This window comes from Lissotriton helveticus, chromosome 2_2, assembly GCF_964261635.1.
Source record: "Lissotriton helveticus chromosome 2_2, aLisHel1.1, whole genome shotgun sequence".
Lineage (NCBI taxonomy): Eukaryota > Metazoa > Chordata > Amphibia > Caudata > Salamandridae > Lissotriton > Lissotriton helveticus.
Genome location: NC_136060.1, coordinates 255,532,303 through 255,560,185, shown reverse-complemented (window position 1 = coordinate 255,560,185; position 27,883 = coordinate 255,532,303). Strand labels below are relative to the sequence as shown.

General features: G+C 46.6%; 1 protein-coding gene across 2 annotated transcripts in view; it reads right to left on the bottom strand.

Annotated features, from left to right (window-relative positions):
* Positions 1-27,883, bottom strand: part of SEPSECS (Sep (O-phosphoserine) tRNA:Sec (selenocysteine) tRNA synthase) — a 339,266-nt gene that overhangs the window by 219,149 nt on the left and 92,234 nt on the right. For both annotated transcript variants that reach the window (XM_078678380.1, XM_078678381.1), the window contains one exon: positions 14,361-14,519. In XM_078678380.1, the coding sequence (XP_078534506.1) occupies positions 14,361-14,519 (159 nt within the window). The remainder of the gene's footprint in view (positions 1-14,360; positions 14,520-27,883) is intronic.

The window sequence follows — 27,883 nt, the reverse complement described above, 5'->3', positions numbered from 1 at the left end:
GCTTTTGGCGCTTGTAATCACTTTCATCTGCTTCGGTCTACTGCTTATCGCAGCACATGTATTCTATACAAGAATAACTTTGGTTCAATAAATATATTGAAAATGTCCCATTGTATATTCTGTATATTTCTCTGAGCACAAGTAAGCCTGAGTGACTGAGCAAAAGGTTCTGATCTGTTTCCAGGATCCCCAAGGGGTCAGGGATGTCCTGTTCAGTGGCTGCCTGAAACCATCCACTCCCTGGTAAGGTTAGGTGGGGGGGGGGGGTAGGGGAAGAGCAACAGTGGAAAGAAGGATGGAGGAGTTATAGACTGGCCCATATGAAAGGCATAGGAAGGAAGGATAGGTGGGAAGGACCAAGTTATGCGGCTTAATAACTGTGAAAGGTGGACAAACTCAGAGGGTGTGAAGTCCTCCAGTCCTACAAGCTGAAGGTCAATCAATCAATCAATCAATCAATCAATCATGCCATTTGTATAGCGCACTCCTCACCCGGGAGGGTCTCAAGGCGCTTGGGGGGAGGGGTATGCTACTGTTCGAACAGCCAGGTCTTGAGTTGTTTCCTGAAGGCGAGATGGTCCTGGGTCAGCCGAAGGTGGATGGGGAGGGAGTTCGAAGTCTTGGCAGCCAGGTAAGAGAAGGATCTTCCTCCGGCAGTGGCTCTTCGGATGCGTGGTACGGCTGCGAGGGCGAGGCTGGTGGACCGTAGCTGGCGGGTGGGCGTGTAGAAGGTCAGGCAGTCGTTGAGGTACTTGGGGCCCAGGTCGTGGAGAGACTTGTGTGTGTGTGGGTGAGGAGCCGGAACGTGATCCTCTTGTCGACGGGGAGCCAGTGCAGGTTCCTCAGGTGGCTGGAGATGTGGCTGCGTCGGGAGACATCCAGGATGAGTCGGGCGGCGGCGTTCTGGATGCGCTGGAGTCTTTTCTGTAGCTTGGCTGTGGTTCCGGCGTAGAGGGCGTTTCCGTAGTCCAGTCGGCTGGTGACGAGTGCCTGGGTGACAGTCTTCCTGGTCTCGGTCGGGATCCAGCGGAAGATCTTGCGAAGCATACGCAGGGTGTTGAAGCACGATGAGGAGACGGCGTTGACTTGTTTGGTCATCGAGAGGGAGGGGTCCAGGATGAAGCCCAGGTTGCGTGCGTGGTCGGTTGGCTTGGGTGCGGTGCCCAGGGTTGGGGGCCACCAGGAGTCGTCCCAGGCGGAGGGCGAAGATCCCAGGATGAGGACTTCCGTCTTGTCCGAGTTCAGTTTCAGGCGGCTGTCCTTCATCCACTGGGCGACGTCTTTCATCCCTTCGTGTAGGCAGGTTCTGGTGGTGTCGGGGTCTCTGGTGAGGGAGAGGATCAGCTGGGTGTCGTCGGCGTAAGAGATGATGTTGAGGTTGTGCTGGCGTGCGATGGCTGCGAGAGGTTTCATGTAGATGTTGAAGAGGGCGGGGCTGAGTGAAGATCCTTGCGGGACGCCGCAGATGACTTCGGTGGCCTCGGAGCGAAACGGGGGGAGGCGGACTCTTTGTGTTCTTCCGGCAAGGAACGAGATGATCCACTCCAGTGCCTTCTCTTGGATACCGATGTTGCTGAGGCGCTAGACTAGGGTGCGGTGGCAGACCGTGTCGAACGCAGCGGAGAGGTCCAGGAGGATGAGGGCCACTGTTTCCCCCTTGTCGAGCAGGGTCCGGATGTCGTCGGTGGCTGCGATGAGGGCGGTCTCGGTGCTGTGGTTGGCTCTGAAGCCGGACTGCGAGGGGTCGAGGGATCCGTTCGTCTCGAGGAAGGCGGTCAGCTGTCGGTTGACGATCTTCTCGATGACTTTAGCAGGAAAAGGGAGGAGCGAGATGGGGCGGAAGTTTTTGAGATCGGTGGGGTCCGCTGTAGGTTTCTTCAGGAGGGCGCTGATCTCGGCGTGCTTCCAGCTCTCCGGGAAGGTGGCGGTGTTGAAGGAGGCGTTGATGACGTTACGGAGTTGGGGTGCGATGGTGGAGTCGGCCTTGTTGAAGACGTGGTGTGGGCAGGGGTCGGTCGGTGATTCGGAGTGGATGGTGTTCATCGTGCGGGCTGTGTCTTCTGTGGTCACCGTGGTCCAGGTGCGAAGGGTGGCGGTGGGGGGCATTGGTTCGACGGTTGGGTGCGTGGGTGGGGCGCCGAAGCTGTTGTGGATGTCGGCGATCTTGCGGTGGAAGAACGAGGCGAGGGAGTCGCAGAGGTCTTGTGACGGAGTGATGTCGTTGGTGCTAAAACTATCTTCATTGTAAGAAGGCACACTGGGCAACTGTTCATCAGTTCGAATGGAGATGTAATCAAGAACACCAGAACACGTTTTGCGGCACTCTGAACCGTGTGTAGGCATACACCAGAGAATGATATCCTCTAGAGTGGGGAATTCAAAGTAGAACTAGATCCTGAATTAGACAGGTCCAGTCACAAACACAGCTCCTCAACTGCACGCAAGAAAGCTTTAATTAATGTTATGGAGAGGATAGGAGTCATGGTCATATGAAGGCTGAAACATGGAGATCAGAAAGCCCCTAAAAGAGTTGCTTTATAAACTGCCTAGGTTGTCAGATCCTTCCCCACTAAAGTGTTATATCAACTTGAGGAGCATGAATCTATATTGCCAGGTATTGAGCAACAAGGCATTATTAGATACTGTCTTTGGCATTATCAGATACTGACTTTCAGATCAAAATGTGATTCAAAATTGTCACATTTTGAGAGACCTTTAAAGTGTATATAAGGGGAATAGGCATCTCCAAACAGGCTGGGTTGCTTAAACTGCCAGACGCTACACCAAATTTAGGGATAAGGGCCTTGTGGCAGAACTAAACCAGAGACTGCTCTCATACAGAGGATTTGTAGTTAGAAAATCTTCGTTAATAATTATACCAAGGCCAGACCGTATAGTAAATAAGAGCACAAAGGAAGAATGCTGGCATGGAGGCTCAGTGGTTCTAGGACACAAACATAGTAGCAGGGGACAAACACCAATCAGGCTGATGTGTTAGGGATTTGGCGGGAACTATTGAAGTGTTCACAGTGTACTGTACACCTCCTAATCCAATCTGGAGGAATCACAATTGGTCCAACCACTAGAGAATATACAATTGTCAAGGTTGTAGGATGTCAAAATCAATGGGGAATGGATCACTTGTACCTGCAACCAGGGCTTGGGTGTTCTAACTGTCAGTACTTAAAAACCCACATTCACGTAGACAAGACTGTCTGGCTTTTTATCTTGATTCTCTGTCTGTATCAGATACGTGACGGCATCATCATTGGGTCTCTTTTGTATGCTTCCTCCACCTGGAGGGAACCACTGGTTATTACAGTAGTGATCAGTGATAGGAGACAAGTGCTCAGGTGACGTGAGTAGGTTAAAAAGTGATCCAAACACTAACTAAACTGTAACTTTATTCAGTTCAGTGTGTGGGGAGAGTATAAAAACAGTGTTGTGCAAAGGGGACCTAATTAGGAGTCCTATGCACTCAATAAAATGGCCGACATGTTTCAGCCCCTTGGGGTGCCCCTGAAGGGTTTGGGAGGTTTCTTCAGGACCTAGCATAACATGTAGGAGATGGCTAATGTCCTACTGTTGAGGTATAGTATCAAAATATTAACTGAGTGTAAGGTCAATAGTACCTGGAGTGTGGAAAAGAGAATGGAGACAAAAAACATGTGGTGATAGTGAATGTGAGTTTTAGGATCTCATGATGATGGTCATATTGTTCAACTTGAACATGTCATAAAAGGTATAAGCAAACAAGAAAAATGGCAATTCTTAATACGCTGTGCATACTATAGATAAATACCACAGAGGAGCTGTCATATGGTTGGTTCATTTTTCACTCATGTGAGTGTGCATTATGACCAGTAACATTTATAGCATGTATTTTGTAAAGTGAACCTAGTTTCAAGGGGTATTCTTGCAAAGTGCCCGTGGTTAACAAGATGTTTGGGGACTTAATGGGCGGTCAAGACGCGGAAATTAAAAGCGCACTATCGAACGTGTCCGATTATTTTAGTTGCATGGTGCGTGTATTTTTGGCACGACTTTTGTGGCCCAGTGTCACGTTAATTTTAGAATCTGCACGCCTGCGCTTTCAAGCCACAAGCAGAAACTATGCTACCTAACTTCAAACAATGCCATATGTATATATTTGCACATTGCCAACAACTAGCACAATAATACGATATGGGTATTCTACTGCTCCTGTAATAACCACGCACACTTTGCAAAAATACCCCTTGGAACTAGGTTCACTTTACAAAATACATGCTATAACTTTTACGGGAACTGGGTGCTTTATGTCCACCTGGGTAAGCCTCCTGTTTTCCTCATGTGCCCAGTCACCCTCCCTACTATTGCAGATCCTGCTTCCAGAACATTGTTAATGTATTGGTCTGTCCGCTTGACGGAAATTACTTATTATTGTTTTCTGTATAATCTGAGGTGCTTTTTGACTAAATGCCAATAAAGAAAGTACAAAAAAATGGGGATCATCCAGTTTGGTGATTAATTCAACATAATAAGCTGGGAAATTCCTGAAATATTCCAGCTCACTCTCAGAAGGAAGAGGAATGAAATGGATTTACCATTGCAACAGTGTGAGGGGACAAACTGATATTACGGCATAAAAGTACACAGGGACTGCAATGCAAGGATTGCTGAGCATTACGCAGCCAATGATTAGTTCACTAGCCAAGCAGACAGATGGGATTATTTTTCTTTTATTCATGCAGGCAGAATTGCAATACATTCTATAATGTTTCACAATATCCCAAATGTGCTCCCCAAAATCTTATTTCAAGAACTATATTACACACTTTTGTGAAGAGTATGGACGAATAGACAACCTCATATTAGCTGATCAAGACACTTCTATTTGGAAATGAGAACTTTTCTAAAACGTCACCCAAGCTTAATTTGCTGTATCTTGGTAGCATGTGGAATCACATACACCACACTTCATAGGGGAAGACCAACATGTAGAGTTAGGCACTTTGCAGACCATACTGGCAACAAAAACCAAAATGTCATAGAAATCTGAAAAAAACACTAACTATATGCTGGGCTTGGTACGCATTGAGAATCATGCTGGGTTTCTCTCAAATAAACTCTCCGGCTATGCAACTAGCACCTAATTCGTTTTTTACTCTGACAGAAGAAAAAACAAATACTGAAACACTACAGAAAAGAGGTGCCAGATATATATATATATTAAAAAATATATATATATGTATATTATGTCCTCATATGTTCAATCAGTATACGAATGGAGAAAGAAGAGGCTACCACCTGTTTTCTCACTATCCCTACAAAGCGAAACCCGCTCACTCCACACAGGAGGCGATGTTACCATCACGGGATCTTTCGCTGCAGGGTCGGTGTTCTCTTATCTCCCTTATCATAGGCACTTACTCTTCCTAGGGTCACCAATCCTTCTTGATGAAACGCCTAGCTTGAGAATGTCCTGTGTTTCCTGATGCTTAATCATTGGATTAACAGTTGTCATTTTTACTGTATTACAAAAATGTAAGAGAAAGAGAAGAAAGAGAAGAGAAGAAAAAAGAAAAAAAAGAAAAAAGGGAAAGAATACATTTATGTAAGTAATATAAGGTTTTTATCTGCTATGAAAGGCTAGCCTTCTCAGCCCAACTATCCCATATACTCCAAAATTTCGTCCTCTTTTTAGAACTCATTCCTCTGTCCATTCTGGCTATCCTATGAATCGTATTTATCCATTCAGACTCTACAGGTGGAATATTTAAAATCCACTTAATGCATAATTCTCTACACGTTGCTAAAATCAAAACGAAAATGAGGGCCTTTAAGTGTTTAGATATATTACCAGCATATTATTCTTCCGGAATTACCCCAACTATAACCAATGCCAGACTCACCTTTACTTCTTGACCTACCAATTCTGACAAAATGTCGCCAACTTTCTGCCAAAACTCTTGAATGGAGGGACACCACCGGAACATTTGCGTTTCATCTGCATTAGCTTCACCACATTTTTGGCATATCCTCACCGTAGCAGACCCATTTTCGCCAACTTTCGGGGCGTCCAATATGCCTTATGTGTAGTAAAGAGATTTTTCAATGGTGCAGATTTCACACAATACCATAGATGGGATATAGATACTTGCCATAAAGCTTCTAATTCCAGCTCCGGTAGCTCCCTCCTCCATGTTTCCACTTGCCCTATATTGGAGTCTTCTAATGATTGTACCAATAACCAGAACCATGCCGAAATCGCTTTCTTAAATCTTGGCTGTAGTGCTATTTAGACTCCTGAGATTCCTTATGGTTCGTCCCTTGTCTCAAAATCCTAGCCCAACTTAATAACTGGCAATATTTAAAACGGGAAACAGCACTTTCTGTGATCTCTTGAAATTTGTGCCAAGAAATTAGTTGTGTGACCTCCAGTAATTGGCCCCATTTACATATTCCCTTTTCCCTTATCGGGATTGCTAAAACGTCTTACAAGCATGTGGGGGTTCCAGGAGAATGCCATATTGGCGCATGATAACTAAAATATGAAATTTGTAACATTTTCTTAATTTCATACCAGAATTTACAAGCCCAATAAAGACACTTTAGTCTATTTTTTAGGTCTCGCGACCTATCGATGCGTGCATGCGCATCGAGCGGAGCGAGAATTCAAGTGGCGAAAACATCATGAAACCACCAGCTTTTTGCTGGCGTTTTCATGCAGTTCATGTGAACCACGTGAGCAAACATGCACGCGCATTCACGGCCAGGGCTTCTCCTCCCCTAATTATTCATGGCCGGCCGCTCACAGCACATCAAAGGGCTTCGTCCAGCGTGCGCTCTGCATTCTCTCCCCAGCCAGCTTCCCCCATCCCTCGCACCCCCTCCTCCTTCAGGCCCCCACCATTTGCTTCCATAGCTTGCAAAGACCTCACAGAGAGCCTTTGACGGTATTGTCCTTGCTGTTTGCAAACATCGCATGTCTGTTTTCTGCCTCAGCAGTCGGTAAGCCAGCTGGCGCTTCATGCTTTTACTGTAATTTGCTACATTAGTATTTTTTCCCCGTGAGTCATTCTCAGCACTCCAATGGAGATCATAGTTTGCTTTCAATTCTCCATCTCTGGTCTCTACTTCGAATGTACGTTTGTGGTCTTTCACTAGCTCCGCTACCTAGTTTCTCTCGTAACCCTCCCACACTAAAATCTGCTGCAGCTCGGTGTCACGTCTGCTTCAGCTCACCCAGTTTTCCCTTTCTTCACCATCACTCTCCCACCACCTTTGCCTCTGCCAAAGTGGATTCTTTTTAAATTGCGCTAGTACAGCACATGAAAAACAATAATTTTTTTTAATCTATAAAATTGCGCTCGTACTTGCAAAGCCATCAATAGCCGAAACCAGTCGTGCTTTTAATTGCTTTCAAATTACCCACAATGCGGAGTCATGCAAGGTGCAGACTCCTTGAAAGATCAGAACTAAAACTTAAAAATGCCTGTCGCCGATACAGGCTTTGCAAATGCGGACAACAATAAAAGCTACTGCCATCCGAAAAGCATTAGCAAAGCAAGAGCAGATTTTGCCAATGCTGGTTCGCTCCCTGTGCCACTACAAAAACTAGCCACCTGCAAATCCGTTTTGGCCCCGCCCCTTAACTGCCAGTCTGCCTCCCCTCTGTAAGAGAACAAGCAACCCCAAAAGCGTTGACCATGTGGGGCTTCACCATTTAGGTGCAGCTCGAGTCCTACGGCACAGCGAGCTACGGTAGCCCTCTTCTTGCGGCACTTAAAGCTGCAACTGTGGCCAATTCACAGCTTCTTTTCAACAGGTAAAAAAAGTGGGAAGAGAAACCTTTTAGGAAATTCACTGCAGCTATAGAAGCTGCATGGCACGGGAACCTCCATTTGAAAATGGTCAATGCTTGAATAACTGCATCAGCGTCAACACCGTCGTGAAGCAGTCTCTTAATTGTAGCATCTTAATTCCCAATCACGCTGCGAGCTGGCAGGCAAATAGCTCACCAGATTGAAGTGAACATTAATTACATTTCATCATGACGCAGAGTTCTTCGGTGCCATGCGGGTGTGGGATGCTTAAATAAATAAGTCTTCACCACGGTCGAAATGCCTCTTACATTAGTTAAAACTTGTAGAATTTGCAACAATGGTGATAAGAAACCTGGAAAATTGATTCATCTAGATACGTTACACTGCAGAGGTTACTTTAACTACACGTGGTAGGCGAGCATTAATTAACGCTAAATAGATTAAAAGCACAAGTCTCAAGTAATACATACCAAAATACATTTTCAAAAACAAAGTAAAAAGAAGCATACAATCAAACATCTTGCAAAAATGAAAAATACAAGTGGAAGGTCCGATTCTTAAATCATTACGGACTGTACACACTGCAATTACAAACCACCTGCTTTCAATAGGGAACATGTAGCAACAAGCATTGGCATTGCCAATAGGTCTCGCTTGTGGGACCTTATAAGTATTTAGTTTTGCAGCACAATATCCTTGTTGCATAATCGGATATTGTGCTGCAAAACTAAATACTTATAAGGTCCCACAAGCGAGACCTATTGGCAATGCCAATGCTTGTTTTTTTAATATGGGGTCACCAAACTTCCATAGAAAATGATAAGCGAGATCAGGTGGTCCGTATGTCTAGGCACGAAACATAGGGGTAAAGTGATTAGAGTCTTTTAATAGTGGTCTATAATTTTTTAGATGGAAGGCTCTTTGATATTGCTGTAAATCAGGGCTTGCTATGCCCCCTTTTTTGCCAGTCATATAGGTCATCTGTACAAAGAAGTGGAATTTCTAACATTTGAGGATTATAAAAGCAAGTTAGCCTACACCATGTTAGACATATTTGTATATTTTCATTTGAAAAATGTAGATAGTGAAATTTCTTATGAATGTTGGTATATCGCTGTCGACAGTCAGACTTCAATGAACTATAGACATAGGCTACTATATTTAGGATGTTTATATGGGCATACTACTATCTACTTGCATAAACCGGAACCGGATGGTATTGCTAGTTTTCAGATGCTAAGCTCTGCAAGCTGAGTTTATACATATGGCCTGGACTTGTCCAAACTTGATAGAATATTAGTGCAAAAGTAAGACCTATGTAATAAATGGTTCTGTATAAAATCTAATCTCTCCTGTGCTCACATCAGTGCTGCTATTATTAAAGACGAGATATATTGCACTAGAGAAAGAGTAAATGCTCTAATTTATTTTACAATGGTTGGTGTCATTTACCAGTGATTTGAGGCAATATGTACACTATCAAAAACAAAAACAGGACATACTGAAGGTTTATCATGGTGCCTGATATACTTCTATTAACCGCACTATGTATGAAAATGCTAAGTATGAATGTTTGTATTAGATTGTGAGGTATATTACTAGACCCAATATCTTTGTTAATAGAGTGCTATGAGTTCAACATGAGATCAAAATTGTCATAAAAGGCTATGTGATGAGAATGCTGTTAGTTGGAAAAAACTAAATAAAAAAAAGAAGTGGTCAAGACGAGATCCAGATACTACTGAGGAACAAGAAACAGGGAGGATACTAGTAAAGCACACCTTTTAGAAAACGCACCTTGACGAAACTAACAGGGAAGGTTGATAAGGCAACACATGAAAGCAGATATGGCTGCCACATAGCCCTTAAATGTAGCCACCATCAGACTCTGTTGGGCAAGGGAAAAAGCAAAAGGCAAGATGTCAAAGTCGAGATTTAAAGGGGCTGATATCCAACTCACATCACTGAATGAAGCTAATTTAGTGACCAGCATTGATGGATATGGTAGTGGGTTTCTTGATCATCAAGATGACGTCTGCGATCTTATCAGAAAGGCAAAGGGGGTGGCACCACTAATCCTCCACATATGCAGCAGCATAACTTGGGATTTGGGGTGATCGGCAGAGCAGGCTCTGAGAAGATTGGGGCTCTCCCAGGGATCCATTCAGAAAGAGGTCTAGGCCACAAAAAGGAGGACACTTCCTAATCTGGACCATGGTGCAAAGATCCACAAATGCAAAAAGCAAAACCCAAAATAGAGAAAATCACCTGCATCACTTCAGGATGTAGTCTCCAATCACAGTCCTCTATTGAGGAACAACGGAGAGCATGTGCCCTCACACTGATGAGCCGATATGAGCAAAATCCCTATCAATGTGACCACTGCCAAAGGGGAATTACATCCCATCATGGGGAACGCGACCCCAAACCTTGGTCTCTGTTCATGTAATGGTCTGTGGTGATGTTGTCAGGCAGAATCTGAATGCTGCTTTGTGAGATCGAAGGGAGAAATGACTTTATCGCAACACATGCCACTGAAACTTGAGCCCATTTATGAGCAGGTACTGCTCTCAAGAGGAAAAAAGCTATATATAAACAGTATGCCGTGAATCTCATTTACCATGTGGGAAACCCCATAAATTATTTGGGGACACCAACAATTCATGTATACAATAAGCAATTCAGTAATCTATTCTTACTTGACTCGTATAATTTGAAAAAAACAAAGGAGCCTGAGAGGGTTTCTGTTGCTAGTATATAGTATCCAATATATAAGGAATATTCAGTGTGATATAGTATCAAAAGGGCAGATGACGCAGTGCTCTAGAAAGTGCATAAATTCAAAAAACATATACATAAGACACTATGTTATATCTGGTTCAATACATGATTCTTTGATTTACATGTGCATCAACAATTCCACAATCCTGTGGAACAGATTCAGTCTGGGAACCAAGGGAAAGAGAATGTTGACGTTTAAACCTTGTGTGAGTATCAGGATCCCTTCAGGACTAAGGGCCCAATTAGGATGGCAGTCGGTCGGTCCGACCGCCATCCAGCATCGTAGCCCGCCCGCCGCATTAGGATCGAGCCGACCACTGCAGTCAGAGGGATCCCTACAACAGGGGTGGTGCCTGCACAGGCACCGCCGTAGGGATTACAATGTCCCTTTCCGACAGCCTTTCCATGGTTGTACAACCGCCATGGAAAGCCTGTCAGAAAGGGACTTCGGGGGCCCATAGCAGGGCCCCGTGCCCCTTGGGCCTCCGCTATGCGACCTGTGGGGCACCTGTGGTTCTCCCCCAAACATCCATGGCCCATGGCACACGGGGCATGGATGTTTCAAAACATCCTCTTTACCAATGCGGTTTGAGCTGCAGCCCTTTTCAAGGGGCCGCAATGGAAATGGGGATGTTTCCAACTGCCTACACGGCGGTCGAATCTTAATGCTGCAGGTGGAACTGCTGACTACATGTCGTTCGGTTTCCAACCCACTGCAAAGGCGGTCGGACACTCGTCCAACCACCATCGTAATTAGGTGCTTAGTCATCTGGCTCAGAACCAAAAAAAGGAGTATTTCACGGAGGTATCATCTACTTTGGGGATACGCCAACATAATTCAAAGTCATCTGTATAAATCTATACCAGAAAAAAACGACCAGTTCACAATTGTCTTTATGTTCTTGGAACGAAGAACCCAGAATAATCAGAAGAACTTTAACATCATATGTAAACTATATCGACCGTCCAATCATTATACATTCAATACATGTGCTAAGTCAAGCAGTGGTGATCGTCTGCTCAAATTGACAGTAAAAGGATGTAATCATTGTATTCTACAATGCGGAGAAACGATTCTCCCCATCCGTCTCCATAGCCGGCATCAACTGCCTCATGCAAGAGGCCCAAAGGCCATGACGTCATGTCACCCAGATGGGCTTCTCAGGCCAGCAACAAGGTATCTGATCACTGTAGCTTGTGCGTGCAGGGCCGAGTAGAAAACCCACTAAACGTTTGGCGGAGTGAACAGAATGGAAGATTCGCATCTGAGCAGTGAGGCTCCCCTCATGCTGGAGCCACTGTAACCACAGGCAATGGAGAGGGGCCATCAACCACCATCCGGCACCAACAGAATTCACAAGGCCATGAGGCCAGGCAGACAAAACAGCTGCAGAACCAATCTCAAAGTCCAAATCAGAAATCTAAGAATCATTTGCTGAACAATCATGATCCTCAGAGTAGGAACAAGTGCTTTTATGTGGGCCATGTCCGATACTGCCCTTATTAAAGTTGGCTTCCACGTGGGAGAGAGGTGATACTTCAGGATGCTGATATTAAAGACCAAGTCTTGAACAAGTTATCTTCGCCTGGAGGTATTCCTTCACCAGCACTGGGGATTCTGCTTTCAGTATCCAGTTATCCATATATGGAATGCATCGTGCATGGCGCAAACATCAGTCCAAATGGCTGGAGCATGAACTGATAGAATTGGATCCCACATTGAATCTCGGGTAATCATTTTGAGTGGGAAGAATTGGAAGATGGTAATTGACAACCTGGAGATCTATGAACACAAATCAATCTTCAGCATTCAAGAACAGTAAGATTAGGCTCAGAGACAGCATCTTGACTTGTCCTTCTGAATGAACAATTTCAGAAGGGATAGATCCAGGCTGGGTCTCAGATCTCCCATTGACCTTCGAGACCAAAAAGTAAAGGGAGTAGACTCCTGTGACCCTTTCTTCCAAAAGCACCACCTTTCCCATGTTCAACCGGGCAAGAACATCCGTTTCCAAAATCTCAGCATGTGCAGGAGAGCACCTGTTGGTGGAAGAAGGGTGGTCTGGATTAAGGAACAGGATGAGCAAGGTGAGGCCCTTGCAGATTAGGGGACTGATCAAGTGTTCCATCGTTATCATCTCAAAACTGGTAGATTAATAGAAGACCATGACCCACCAAAAGAAGGTGACGCTGTAAGGGAGGTGGGAGGAATTAAAAAGGTTTTGATGGCACAGAGCCAGCAGAGAATGGTGGAAACTCTACCTCCTCCTGCTGTCAACGGCATCCACTAGATCCACCCCTGCTTCAAAACAGTTATCTGAATAGACTGAGAAGGTTGTCTCTGCTGAGACCGTATGGTCCTGCAGTAGGGACAAAACGTCTAGTACTATTGATGGAACTGTTGTGAAAGAGAGACTAAGCCAGAATTAAGAATACAAAAGTGATAAATGGAATGCTTGAGCTTATCTCAGCCACTGGTAATTACTTGGAGCCACATCCAAGTCCATCATTTGTTTGCTCTTAATACTGCACCATATAAGACCCATCCATAGGCAAATCAGCCTTGGTCCTGCTCCAATAAGAACAGTGCATGCTGAACTGTCAAAGTCAGGTCCTCCCTGAACAAAAATATGAGCAATCCAAGACTAGTTTCGGCTTAGTTGAACATCCTCAGTCGAGCACACCTTGGTTCCAGTGACACAATAAGCAGGTGTCCCATGTCTGTGCATACCTATGACAATTCGGGCATCACACTGAAGAATACAAACACGTGATGGATGGAATATCTGAGTTAATCTCAGCAAGGGATAACCACTCAGGCTGCATCCCAATACACTGCTTATTTGCTCACCATGCCACTTTAGATTAGACACAGCCAAACCAGTCTTGGTTTGCTTGTGTTCCCATCTGGAGGGGACCTGGCATTGTAGTTCGGAGTAGACTGTTCTACCTGGAGCAGAACAAAGACTGATTTGCATAAAGAGGGTTTCTTTCTAGACTGACAGTAGGTGAAAAATTAGATGGTCAGAATACAGCCAGAGCCCCTGCCAGTAGCCGAAATTAATTCGCGCATTCCTACCATCACCTTGCGGTTTTTAATGCAGATGCCCTAAGGGGGACGGGTATGCCCAGATGTGGGTCCTGTGCTCAGTGTGCCATAAGACTAAAGCTATATATCACTGATGAAACTAGGTGAGTCGAAATCAATCTTGGATTGTCTGTGTTCCCATTTTGAGGGGACCTGCCCAGGCAGTTCAGGTTGGACTATTCCTATTATAGTAGGACTACAACTGATTTGCCACTGTAATTGGACAAGAGAAGTAAGCAATTGTGTGTCTCTTTTTGAATTGTGAATGGCAAAGCAAATCATCGTGTGACATCTGCCATAAGTCATGAAACATTTCGAGGAGAAATTTGCCTAGTGGCTGTGTAAAGAAACATCCCTGGACCCACGTCGATTAGGTGAGGAAAAACAAGAGCGGAGGCCAGCATGCCAGTTGTTACCTAATACATCTGGGTATTGTCATGTCAAGAAGGGTCATCATGGCTTAAAGCACATAGTGACACATGGTAGCACTCAAGTGATATTGCTGGGAGCTGAGGAGATTCTCCAGACCAATCTGACATCTGAAAAGATAGTTCATAATATGGGAAATCTGAGGAAGAATTATCTATCAGAACCATATTGCCACCAATATTTCTAAACTAAGGGTTCAGTGACTTTGTTCACCTATACATAAAATGTGATAAAACAGTTTGTAATTTCTTTACCTGCAGTTATCATGGATTTAAAACAAGATTTCTGGTCGATACGAGGCCAAATGATATATTTTGCCTTCGGTCTTTCATGTCGTAAAGTTAAAAAGCAAAGGGTCAGACTCATGCCTGTTGCAAGAGGTACCACAAAACAGCTGGCCACTGTTCTGACACCTACAAATAAAAAGAAAACATTCAGGTAAACAAGAGTTATTTGTTACGGTAGGAAAAAATTAGCTCATTAGCTTTTGCATGTATGTACTCTATGAAGTATGTTTTCTACAGATGCAATACTTTACCTAACCATAAGCATATAACAAAACAAGATAGACTTACACATTTAACCTTAATAGTGCGGAAGAGGAGACCTTTACATCCTACACACCACCTACCCAGTGCATAGGACATAAATGTTTTGTCCACCCCTGAAGCAAAAAAAAGTATTTTTGGTGCTCAAACCAGAAAGATGAACTGTTTTCTGTACCTGTACGTGCAACATGCCAATTGCCTTGATGTCAATTGTACCTCTCCCTATTGAATGCATGCTTTAGGATTGCCCCTCATTTCTAAAGCCGCAACAGTCTTTCTGTCCCTCTAGGGGACACGTCCACTAGACAACAAAGTGAGAATCAAGGTTGTTAGAAATGGGATTTCTGGTAAAAATCTCCACTCTAGTCAGGATAAGGGAGTTACACTCCTAAAAAAACCTGCTCACCCCCTTGGTAGCTTGGCACAAGCAGTCAGGATTATCTTAGAGGTAGTGTGTAAAGCATTTGCACCTAACCCACAGTAATACAGTGTATGCACTACAAAAGGACACCACACCAGTTTAGAAAAATATCCAATGATTTTATATAATTAAAACAAGACCAAAAAGAACAAAAATCCACAATACTATATGTAAAAATAAAAGTCTGTAGTTATCAAAATAAGTTTCAAACAAAGTTCCTCAATGTCGATACCTCTGTCCGGGGCTACCACAGCGTCGTGAACAGCGACTCCAACAGTTCTGGCTGGTCGCGGGGTCGCAGGCCAGCTACGGTGTTGGGAAGACCCGCAAACAGTAACTGTGAGAAATGAGGCCCTCAGAGGCACTCGTGTTGCAGGTCGAGCTCCTCTCAGATGGAATTCGGAGCGCTGGCATCGACAGGCGTCGAGTGCTGCGGTGCGAAGAGCAACGGTGCAGTGTGCAGTGCCCCCAGGTCACGGTGCGAGCAGTGGCTCGGTGGCGGCATCGGATGGCGTTGTTGGTGAGACCAGGGTTGCAGTGTGAGATGAATGCGGTGCTCGTCACAGTGCTAGCAGGTCACGGTGCAAGCAGCGTCGTTGTCGTTGCTGAAGCGATGTCGTCAGCTGACGAGTGGGTGTCGATGGTGCCGGCGTCAGTGGGCCAAGGCTGCAGTGCGGGATGAGGGTGGTGCTTCGTGTGTCTTGAGAGCGGTGCCCTCGAACCATGGTGCAAGCAGTGATGTTGATTTTGGCATGGAGCGGCGGCGTCAGGGAGGCCAAGGCGTTCTCGTGAAGCAAGGCGGTGCGGAGTGAGGTGCCCACAGGTCACGGTGCAAGATGCGGCTCGGTGGCGGCGTCAACAGGCATCGTCGGTGAGAGCAAGATTGCGCTGTGGCCTTGCTCTCTGCGGTGCCAAAGCTTTCGCGTGAAGCGAGGCAGTGCCCACAGGTCGCGTTGCAAGCAATGGCTCGGTGGCGGCGTCGACAGGCGTTGTTGGTGAGACTAAGGTTGTGGTGCGGCGTTGCGGCGGTGCCTTCAGGAGACGGAGTCTGCAGCGTCGTCGTAGACGTCGGTGAGTTGCCTTTCCTCTGATACAGCACAAAACACACAGTCTGCAGTTCTGCGGGCAGAAGAGCTTGAAGTCTTTGCTGTTCCTGAGACTTTGTGAACAGAGGGAAAGCTCAACTTCAAGCCCTTGGAGAGACTCACAAAATAGGTTGCAGAAAGTCCAGTCCAGGCTTTTCACTGCCCAAGACAGAATCAGCCACTTCAGGTCAGCCCAGCAGAGCACACAGCAAAGTGGTAGTTCCTCCTCACAGCTTCTCTAGCTCTTCTTCTTGGCAGTCTTCTTGATCCAGATGAGTACATGGCACTTTTAAAAAGCACAAAATTGCTTTTTTAAAGGTTTTCGATATTTACCACCAACTTGTAGTTGATGGTAAATATCGAATCCTTAAATAAAAAATGCACTCGCTGGAGTGCTCCTTACATAGGATTTAAGGATTCGGTAATTTACCGATTTGGTATTTTAAGGATTCGGTAATTTACCGATTCCTCATGTTACCGAATCGGTAAATTACTGAATCCTTAAATCCAGCCACCTACATTAGAAAATGCTAAATACCGGTCGGTAAAGGCAAATTTACAGATTTTCGGCCGTTACCGACCGGTATTAAGCTACCTACATATGGCCCTTACTTTCTAAAAGTGGTATTTTCAAACACAAAATGTAAAAATATCCTTCACCAAAAGATGCATTTTAACCTTCTGAGTTCAGGCATACTAAACTCAAATTTCTACCTTGTCCCTGGGTCAGTTTAGGATTATAAGATGTTATAATCAAACTGCCCATTCTGGCCTATAAGGACAGATAGCCTTGCAATAGTGACAAGCATTTACAATGCAACGGTCTCGCCTTTGCCAAAGTTAGAGCTATTGGCATTGTAAATGATTTTTTTTTTATTTATGTGTTGGTTTTGAAAACAGATAAATAAATGGCATTGTCATTTATAATGTCAATAGCTTAAAGTCTCTCGCAAATGGGAGACCTTTTGCATTTGCACCCACCCACACACCCACAGAGAGCCACACACAGCACTACACACAGCCCCAGTGGTGTTTTCATTGTGTTACGGTGTGTGTGTGTGTGTACAAATACTTTACATATTGCCTCTGGAGTTCAACCTAACTGCTCTTGCCTATCTAGCAAGAACTTGAACACAGGTTATTCTTAGTGTATAACTTACTTACCCTGATTAAGAATTGTCATTCCTGCTTCGACAGGGTGCATACTCTACCAACCAGAAACTACAGTTTTTAACAAATAGCCTGGCTTAAATATGCAGAAAGGGTGCTATGGGCATTCTTTTTAGCTCTACTGCTTGACACGTCACTTATAACGCTTGAGGCACACTTGAAAGGGGAAGAGGATGCCAATACAATTCTTGCGGATCTACTGCCTGGTTGATGAGGAACTCTATTTATCCAATCAGTGTTCTTTTTCTAGGTTTATTTAATACCATTGTGGCACATTTGAAGGGGAAGAAAAACTCCTACTAGACGTTTGTCTCTGGGTTTATTGTGGATTCAGTGGCAGCTTCAAACTGCATTTTAGTGTTAGAAGTGAGAAGACACTAGTATCACCACAGTGCACACCCCACAAACATCCCCAGTCCTCAGCCCCCAAGTTAAGGGAGGCAAAAGAATTACATCATCTTGAAAATACCCAAAGTGGGTGGGGTTAGCCCAAGGAACTTTACGCCATTAGTTCTAGCATGTGAACTTATGAAAATATAATTGTATTACTCAAATGATCTGGTTACTACTGTACTACAAGACAAAATTCAGAGGGGATTAAAAAAAGAGAACCAATCACTGTCAACCTGAATCCAGACAAATGGATCACAGAGAAAGATCCCTCCAAGTCCTGGGCCCCCACCTTCTGAACAGGCTAATGTTTAAAGGATCAACGTAACCATCCTTGGTTTAAGACACAGACCTAACTCTTTAAAAACATCTTCAACACTCAAGTGAAATAACATGACTGAACCTTTCCCCATTTCCTTTCCAGGACAGACCCCCATTCAACAACAGCTCCTCTCCTTTTTGTAATTTTTTTTAAGTATTTTATTAAACTTTTAATTTTTCCAAGCACAGCAGTGTAACAAAGTAAATATAATGATCTGAGATATATACATGATATCATAATAGCAGGAGGAAAACAGAGAAATTATACCTAAACACCAAAGGAAAAAACTGCAGAATTTCCACCTATAAACTCAACAAACATATTAATTATACAGAAATGGGACTAAATCCCCAATATGTAAAAATTAAGACAAATATGAATCATTACTGCTTCTCCTTCCACCTGTAAATGAGTTCCCATATAGGCTTCCCAAGTACCCTTCCCCTTTTGCCCTTCCTCGCATAGATTCCCTTCTCAAGGTTATAGGCGGAGAGCAACCTGGCAAGCCATTGTTGAAAGGCTAGTGATACTTTATCCAACCATGCCGATGCAATACAGATACGAAGAACCGACATAGCCATAAATAGAAAGTAATGTGGCGGACATTGCTTATCTTCACTATTTATCCTTAGTATTATTATGGATGGTGTAAGAGATCTTAATCCCTAGAGTTCTATTAAAGAAGGATTCTATAGCACTCTGCAAACCCTGTAGGTGGGGACAGGATGCAAACATATGTTCTATTTCAGCATCCGTACTATCACACCGTGGACATGTAATGCCGGTGGCACCCCCCCCATTGTGCTGTCCTTGCAGGCGTGTAATTAAAGGAGTAGATTGTTTTATACTGCTGGGCTTGAAGCCCTGCAGAACGTAAAACAGTCTGACGTAGTTCTAATGAATCTAGAAAACAGTCTTGATCTATTCCAAGTTTATCTGCTCACTTGTTTCCGTATTTTCCAAGATCGTCATTTTTCAACGCAGATAGCTCGGCATAGAACCTTCAAATGGTACAATCTACACCCCCCTTAATAAAATCCATTATTTTGTTTTTACTGAAGCCAGAAGGTCCGCCCTATGTCTTTCCTAAGAAGCTCCGAATTTGCAGATACTTGAAAAAATTCCTTTTGCTAATACCATAAGTAAGCTGTAAATCTGAGAACTGGCGCATTACGTCCGAGCCGAATAGATCACCCAACCTCCGTACTCCACGCCGTCCCCATTCTACCATTACTGAGTCTGCAAAAATTTCTGCCAGAAGGGTTGGATTTATACATAACGGAGTGTAAGCATTCAGCCTACCAAGACCAGTTTTTTCCGAAATGACGCCGACACCTTATAAGCAGCCATCAAGGCTGGTTCTTTTAAAATAACTAGGGTCAGTGTATTTTAAAAAGCAGTTCTCCGCCTCCCTGCCAATGAATATAGAATACATATCTATAGATCCTGACTTGACCTGCGGGTCAGACGCATCCCCCCCTAACAGACTGAACATATACTGAAAGGCTGCCGCCCAATAATACATTTTAAAGTCGGGTACGGCCATCCTCCCCTTGCCCTAGGTAGACATGAAGCGTGATGCCCTCCTGGTCTTCCAGTGAGCCCAAATAAATCTATTGACTAAATGCTCCAGTGCCGTAAACCATTTGGCCTCAAATTCAAGTGGAATAGCCCTAAAAAGATAGAGAACCTTAGGCAATAAGATAATTTTTACTACATTACAACGCCCCACTAGGGAGAAATGGAGATTATGCATTCTATCCAGGTCTTTTTTAGCTTTCAGTATTATTGGGTCGATGTTTCTGTCCACAGTCTTACCCAAATCCGCCGAGATGTTAATCCCTAGATAGACAGCGGAGTCGACAACCCGTACGTCATTGCCCATGGCCCCCTCATTCTTGATTATCTGAGTCTTAGGCCCATTAGAGCGATGTCATCTGCATACACTAAGGTGTTATATTCTAAGCCATGGATCTTTATTTGGGGAATCCCGCAATTTGCTGCCAACCTACGAATTAATGGGTCGTTATATATCGCAAATAGTAACGACGAACATGGGCAGCCCTGACGTGTGCCGCGCTTGATTTGTAGGGGCGCCGTATAACCTCTATTAACTTTAAGACGGGCTGTAGGAGTTTTGTACAAAGCTTGAATTGCGTAAATGAATCCCGCCCCAATACCACACCACCTCAAAGCTATCCAAAGGTAGTCCCAGGAGACCCGATCAAATGCCTTTTCGGCGTCCAATAACATGACCGCCATGGGTTCTCCTGAGACTTCAGCGGCATCGAAGAGAGTAATAACCCTGCGAACATGCTGCGTAGTAACTCTCCCAGGAATAAAACCATGCTGAGTGGGACTAACCAACTTACCTATGACCTTACAAAGCCTAAGAGCCATGACCTTGGAGAAGATTTTTGCATCAGAATTCATTAAAGTTATTGGTCTACAAGACCCTCGTTCTATAGATGGTTTACCGTTTTTTAAGATGACTACTATATCAGCACCAGCCCAGGAACTTGGAACGGAAATTCTCGCATGGGCCTGCTGTACTGTTTCAATTAAGTAGGAGCAGATTTCCTCCTGAAAAACATTATAAAATGTGATGGTAATCTGATTGGGGCCCGCAGCTTTTCCCGAGGGGAGGCTATTCATAGCCGCTATGATCTCTTCGGCCGCCAAAGATGCTTCCAGTGCCTCCCTATCTCCCTCGGTGAGTGATGATGCCAAGATGTCCCTAAGTTACCCTTGGATTTCCAGGAGGTCTTTCGGCTGTTCTTCATCATAGAGAGTAGCGTAAAATTGCCTAAAAGCCTCTGGAATCCCATCTGGGTCGTTAACTATCCCACCCTTTCCATCCGAAATCCCCTTAACTTCCCCTATAGCCGCTTTCTGCCTCGTGCGTACCGCTAGTGTATGCCCAATGCGCTTGCTTAGCTCATAACATTGCTCCTTTTTAGCCGGAAAAGTAGCAGCTATTTTGTTAGCTATAATCTCCTCTGCTTCAGCCTTTTGCCCATGTAACTTTAAGCAGAGCCTGATCCAGAGGTGCCCCCGATATAATTGCTGCATTCAATTCCTCCTCTGCATGCGTGACCGCCATGGACACATTTTTTAGATCTTAATACCTCCTGTTTCTGTCTATGTAGGCTAAAGCTTGGCGTCTCCCCTCACACACCCGCTTTAAAAGCATCCCAAGTTACCCCTGAAGAGGTACTACCTCTGTTAATATCCCTATACCCTACAATCCATTACTTCATATGTTGGACGTAACTTAGATCTTTCAGTAGCCCTCTCTCAAAGGTCCATACGCGCTCGCGCCTAGCCACCCTTGCAATTTCCACTGTTAAAACTATCAGGTTGTGATCGGAAATAATGCGTAGGAGTTTCTCAATCTGGGATCTTGATAACAGGGAGTTTGAGGTAAAACAATAATCAAGCCTAACACAAACTTTGTGGGGGGCAGAATAGTAAGTGCTGCCAAGATCATTAGGTTTCAGGCTTGCCCACACATCTGTTAAAGAATTATTCCGAGCCAGACAAAAAAATTGCTCGAAACTTCCTTTTCTTGCGACCCACATATCGGTCCCCTGCTTCTGTCCACAACCCCCCACCCCGTTTATATTAAAATCCCCCCCCCCCCCCAGGCTAACAGGTGTGGGCCAAGAGGCTAACTCTAGATCTAAAAATTCAAATATATCCGGGTCGTCCTCAGTAGATCCGTAGACTGAGCACAAGGTGATCGTTTCGCCATTTATCACACATTCCGCCAGAACCCATCTGCCCCACTGATCTTCCATCTTTCTCTTGATTATAACATTGTTTCTCCTGGAGAATATCGCAACGCCTCTGGTTTTATCCCCCTGCTTAGTGTATGCAACCAACTGAAACCCCAATGCTCCATTAAATGCCCCTTTGTACCCTTTATGTGTGTCTCTAGCAAATATAAGAAATCCAATGGCATCGTTCTTATAATTGCTGAAACCCATTGTCTCTTGACCTGGTCATTCAGACCACATACATTAACTGAAGCAATTTGAATACTCATTAAAACACCTCAATCAAAAGCCCCAACCAGTTAACCTCTAAATCAATACCTAGATTCCACGTCTCCATCTCCGAGTTCCCTCTTTCCTTATTCTTGGTTACTTTGCTACACCTCATGTGTCCACCCATAAATCTCCGGTGTCGTGCTGTGTCCTGTGCCCCCTTTCGAACTTCTCTCCGAACCCCCCCCCCCTCATCCCCCTCAGAACCCACCCCTGTAACCCCTTCCTCCCCCTTACAGGCAAATAGGTCAGCAATGACCTTTTATACCCGTTGCTAAGTCGCAACTCCACCCCTCCCTTTGTGCCCACTCTTTGTGCCCCCTTAACCTCCTTAATTCCCCTGCCAGGCTCATGATTCTCATTACCAACAGCACACAACAAGGCGGGACCCCTCCATTACCCTCCCTTCTGCTCCTTTAGCTGTGCCAAATATATTTGGGCCTTAATTTCCGGGGAAAAAATTAGAACATGCCCCTTAACTATTACTTTGAGCCGTGCTGGATACAGTAAGTAGGCCTCACAGCCCAGTCCCTGAAAAGGAGGAATCAACTGTCTTAGCCACCTTCTCCTTTCCACTGTGGCGTGACAAAAGTCTGGGTAGGTGAAAAATAAAGTACCTTCAAATGTCCGCCTAGCATCTGGCCTTGCCTTATCCATAATTTCCTGCCTTACAAGGTAGTTGCCGACGTACACCAGTATCGCCCCTAGGTCTATCAGATTGAGCCACCACGTACCCTTTCCTCTGGTTCAGAGGGAAACGATGTGCTCGCTGCACCTCCTTTTCCCAATTCCAGGAAGAAAGCTCAGGGAAGGCCCCCTTCAGAAGGCAGATGACAAAAGCCATAACCTCCTGTCCTTCAATCCCTTCAGCCACCCCCAGCAGTCTGATATTATTCCGCCGCAGGCGGTTCTCAAAATCCTCGACCTTCCATTGGATTTCCTCCACCACTTTCTCCTGTGTCTCTTTAAATGTCTGCCACTTACTGACATCGCCCTCTAATCTTCCAATTCTCTCCTCCACCTGAGTAACTCCGTCCACCATATAATCATACAATTTATGCATCTTTCTGAGTGAGCCCTGTATTTTCTTTGTTGCCTGTTTTGCTTTTCCGGCTCTCTGACCTGGCTTCTCCCTGCATCTATTTAAATGTGGTATAAAGAAGATCCATTGAGGGAGTCTGTGGTGAGCTACCAGAGTTATTATGCCCCTTTTACACAGTCTTCCTGATATAACTGAGATGTAGCTGAGTAGTCCCATAGAAGCTTTCTAGCAGCTTCCTAGTGGAGATGACTCCCTGTTGACTTGGATTTTGATTTAGATCTATTTTTATGCTGAGCTTCCCTATGAACAGAGGGTGCCCTTTGTACTGATGAGTCTTCCGCTGAATCAGAGTCCTCAGATAGACTACCCTCACTCGACAGAGAAAAGCCAGTATCATTGTTAAGGGAATAAAAACAATCCCCTTCTGGTGAGCCAGTGACTGCTTTTGGATGGCTAGGCGCCTGCCTCTGCTTCGCGATTGCCAACCCTGGAGTCACCTTCTCTATAGGGGTGGATTACTGACTGACTGCTAAGCTTGAGACTATCTGGACTGTTTATATTCCCTTTAGTCTACCAGTCTACATCAAACTCAGGGGCCAAAGCATTTTCAATCATGCTATTCGTATTTTCCACATCACTAAGTCCAGTGCCTTCTACTTCCTGCTCGGAAATCTGTGCAAACTGTGTTCGAAGCCTGCCTGCTTCATCGGTGATCTCTTCGCTCGGCTCATCGCGTCTGTCCGAAAGTCCAGCTTGAGCCTGCAACACTGTGTCCGTCCGCAAGAGGGTTACAGGATTTGCGGCGTTCTCTGCATAAGAAACTCTCAATGGTGCCACCAGAATCGCAGGAAAAGACTCCTTCAGGGTAGGCCGACGCAAGTTGTTTTCGTTAGATTTATTAAAACTATCATGTCCAGCCTTACTGACTTTCCGTATCACGCCAGTATTAATGCCATTAGCACCGCCATTGATAGCGCCGCTGGCATTGCCGGCACAAGTGTCCTCGGCATCATCCGGTTTCTTAGCGACCACTCTTCGAGATTGCCCGGTACCTCGCACAGCCATCACCCCAGTAGCTGCTGCCGCTGCATCCTTAATCTCCTTGAGCTCCTTCTGTTTGGCTAATCTTAGCGCCATTCTACGATACGCACTAGTCCAGGGACAGACTGACCTCAGTGCTTGACCAAAACTGCGGGCTACATACATCACGGGTGGAGTCACCTTCCGAGCTCAGTACCGCAGCAGTTTGTGCTTCACTACCCAGTCAAAAAGTCGATTTAGGAGAAGAGAGGTAACCAGCATCATTACATCCTCATTTAGAACAAAGGAGGGGAGGAGAGTGCTGCGACTTCTTGCTACGGCCGGTCAGCGGCCATCTTGCCTCCACAACAGCTCCTCTCCAAGACCTAAAACCTTGGATAATGCTTTCAAGAAAGTGGTCTGAGCTTTCCAATCATCCACTGGTCTGAAATGCGTTTTAAACATATTCAATCTCCTAACACTTTGAAGTGTCTGCGAAGTAATAGGTTTCAGCTATAAACAAAACATCATAAATAAAAACATACATTCTCAATCAATCAATCAACACTATTTGTATAGCGCGCTACTAACCCAGTAGGGTCTCAAGGCGCTGGGGGGAGGGGTTCGTTACTGCTCGAAAAGCCAGGTCTTGAGTTGTTTCCTGAAGGAGAGGTGGTCCTGGGTCAGCCGTAGGTGGATGGGGAGGGAGTTCCAGGTCTTGGCCGCCAGGTAGGAGAAGGATCTTCCTCCAGCGGTGGCTCTGCGAATGCGTGGCACGGCGGCGAGGGCGAGGCTGGCCGATCGTAGCTGGCGGGTGGGTGTGTAGAAAGTGAGGCGGCTGTTGAGGTACTTCGGGTCCATGTCGTGAAGAGCCTTGTGTGCGTGGGTGAGGAGTCTGAAGGGGATCCTCTTGTTGACGGGGAGCCAGTGCAGGTCTCAGGTGGGTAGAGATGTGGCTGCGGCGAGGGATGTCCAGGATGAGTCATGCGGAGGCGTTCTGTATGCGCTGGAGTCTTTTCTGTAGTTTGACAGTGGTTCCCGCGTAGAGGGTGTTCCCGTAGTCCAGTCGGCTGGTGACGAGTGCCTGGGTGACTGTCTTCCTGGTTTCGGTGGGGATCCATCTGAAGGTCTTACGGAGCATGCGCAGGGTGTTGAAGCACGATGACGATACGGCGTTGACTTGTCTGTTCATCGAGAGGGAGGAGTCCAGGATGAAGCCCAGGTTTCATGCGTGGTCCGTTGGCTTGGGGGTGGTGCCCAGGGCAGGGGGCCACCAGGAGTCGTCCCAGGCGGAGGGTGATGATCCCAGGATGAGGACTTCCGTTTTGTCCAAGTTCAGTTTCAGGCGGCTGTTCTTCATCCACTCGGCGACGTCTTTCATCCCTTCGTGTAGGCTGGCTCTGGCGGTGGCGGGGTCGTTGGTGAGGGAGAGGATCAGCTGGGTGTCGTCGGCGTAGGCAGATGATGTTAAGGTTGTGTTGGCGTGCGATGGCTGCGAGGGGGCTCATGTAGACGGTGAAGAGGGTGGGGCTGAGTGAGGATCCTTGTGGTACGCCGCATATGACTTCGGTGGCCTTGGATCTGAACGGGGGGGGCGGACTCTCTGGGTTCCTCCGGCGAGGAACGAGATGATCCACTCCAGTGCCTTCTCTTGGATTCCGATGTTGCTGAGGCGCTGTACTAGGGTGCGGTGGCAGACAGTTTCGAATGCTGCAGAGAGGTCCAGGAGGATGAGGGCCGCTGTTTCCCCGTTGTCGAGCAGGGACCTGATGTCGTCGGTGGCTGCGATGAGGGCGGTCTCGGTGCTGTGGTTGGCTCGGAAGCCGGACTGAGAAGGGTCGAGGGATCCGTTTGTCTCGAGGAAGGCGGCGAGCTGTTTGTTGACGGTCTTCTCGATGACTTTGGCAGGAAAGGGGAGGAGCGAGATGGGGCGGAAGTTCTTGAGGTCGGTGGGGTCCGCTGTTGGTTTCTTCAGGAGGACGGTGAGTTCGGCATGCTTCCAGCTCTCCGGGAAGGTGGCGGTGTTGAAGGAGAGGTTGATGATGTCCCGGAGTTGGGGTGCGATGATGGAGTGGGCCTTGTTGAAGACGTGGTGGGGCAGGGGTCGGTTGGTGATCCGGAGTGGATGGTGTTCATCGTGCGGGTGGTGTTTTCGGTGCTGACCGGGGTCCAGTTGCAGAGGGTGGTGGTGGGGGGCGTTGGTTCGGTGGTTGGGTGCGTGGTCTGTGCACCGAAGCTGTTGTGTATGTCGGCGATCTTGCGGTGGAAGAAGGTGGAGAGTGAGTCGCAGAGGTCTTGCGAGGGTGTGATGTCGTTGTTTTCGGCGTTGGGGTTGGAGAAGTCTTTGACGATGCTGAAGACTTCCTTGATGTTGTGGGTGTTGTTGTCCAGTCGTTCTTTGAATGTTGTCCTTTTGGTGGCGCGGATCAGCTGGTGGTGTTTGCGGGTGGCGTTCTTGAGGGCAGTCATGTTTTCTGTGTTCTGGTCGTGGCGCCAGGCTTTTTTAAGGGTGCAGCAGTTTTTCTTGGATGTTTTGAGTTCGTCGGTGAACCAGGAGGCTTTCTTGCTGCCGGGTCTGCTGGGAGGGTTCTTCAGTGGTGCGAGGTCGTCGGCGCAGTTGGTGAGCCACTGTGTGAAGGTGTGGGCTGCTTCGTTGGGGTCCGTTGCGCTGGCGGGGGGGTTCTGGCTGAGGGAGGTGGTGAGCTGGTCGGCGGTGAGCTGGTCGGCGGTGATCTTGCTCCAGCTTCTGCGAGGAACCTGTTGCGGGTGGTGGTGGGTCGTGGTTCTTCTGAAGCTGAAGTGGACGCAGCTGTGATCCGTCCAATTAGGTCCGGTGGAGTGGCTGAAGGAGATGTGCTTGCTGGAGGAGAAGACGGGGTCAAGCGTGTGGCCGGCGTAGTGGGTGGGGGTGTCCACCAGTTGCTTGAGTCCGAGGTTGGCGAGGTTATCCAGGTGGTGTTGCAGTCCTTGTTGTTCTCCAGGTGGAAGTTGAGGTCCCCTAGGAGGATGTAGTCAGCGGAGGGGAGGGCATGCGGGCTGATGAAGTCTGCGATGTCTTCGCTGAATTGTGTGCGTGGTCCTGGGGGTCTGTAGATGAGGGTGCCTCTGAGGGTGGTCTTGGGGTCGGTGTGTATCTGGAAGTGGAGGTGCTCGGCGGCGGTAAAGGTGTCGTCGTAGTTTGTCGTGATGCGGATGGTGTTGCTGTGGACGATGGCGATGCCTCCTCCGGTCTGGTTGACACGGTCCCTCCAGGTGATCTTGTATCCGTCCGGGATGGCTATGGCGATGTCGGGCGCTGAGGAGGCGTTCATCCAGGGTTCCGTGAGGAAGGCGACGTCTGGTGATGTTGTGTCGAGCAGGTTCCAGAGTTCGACGGCGTGTCTGTGGACGGAGCGGGTGTTGAGCAGGATGCACTTGAGGTGGTTGTTGCTGGTGCCTGGCCTTTTGGGTGCGGTGCAGGTCCGGAGGCAGGTGAACTTGCAGGCTTGGCAGGTGAAGGGTCCGTGGGTGCGTTTCGGGGTGGCTCGATAGCAGGCGGGGTTCCGGTCGGGTTTAAGTGCGTTGAGGGTGGCGGCGTTGTAAGTCCGTCATGTTGGCTGGCATCGTCGGGGGCCAGGGGTCCTGGCGCTGGGCGCGGGTCCGGCGTGGACGGGCGCAGGCGGGCTTGCCTTTGACGCGCCAGCGGCGCGGGCGCTGCGCAGCCTCCATAAGAGTGGGAGAGGGAGGGAGG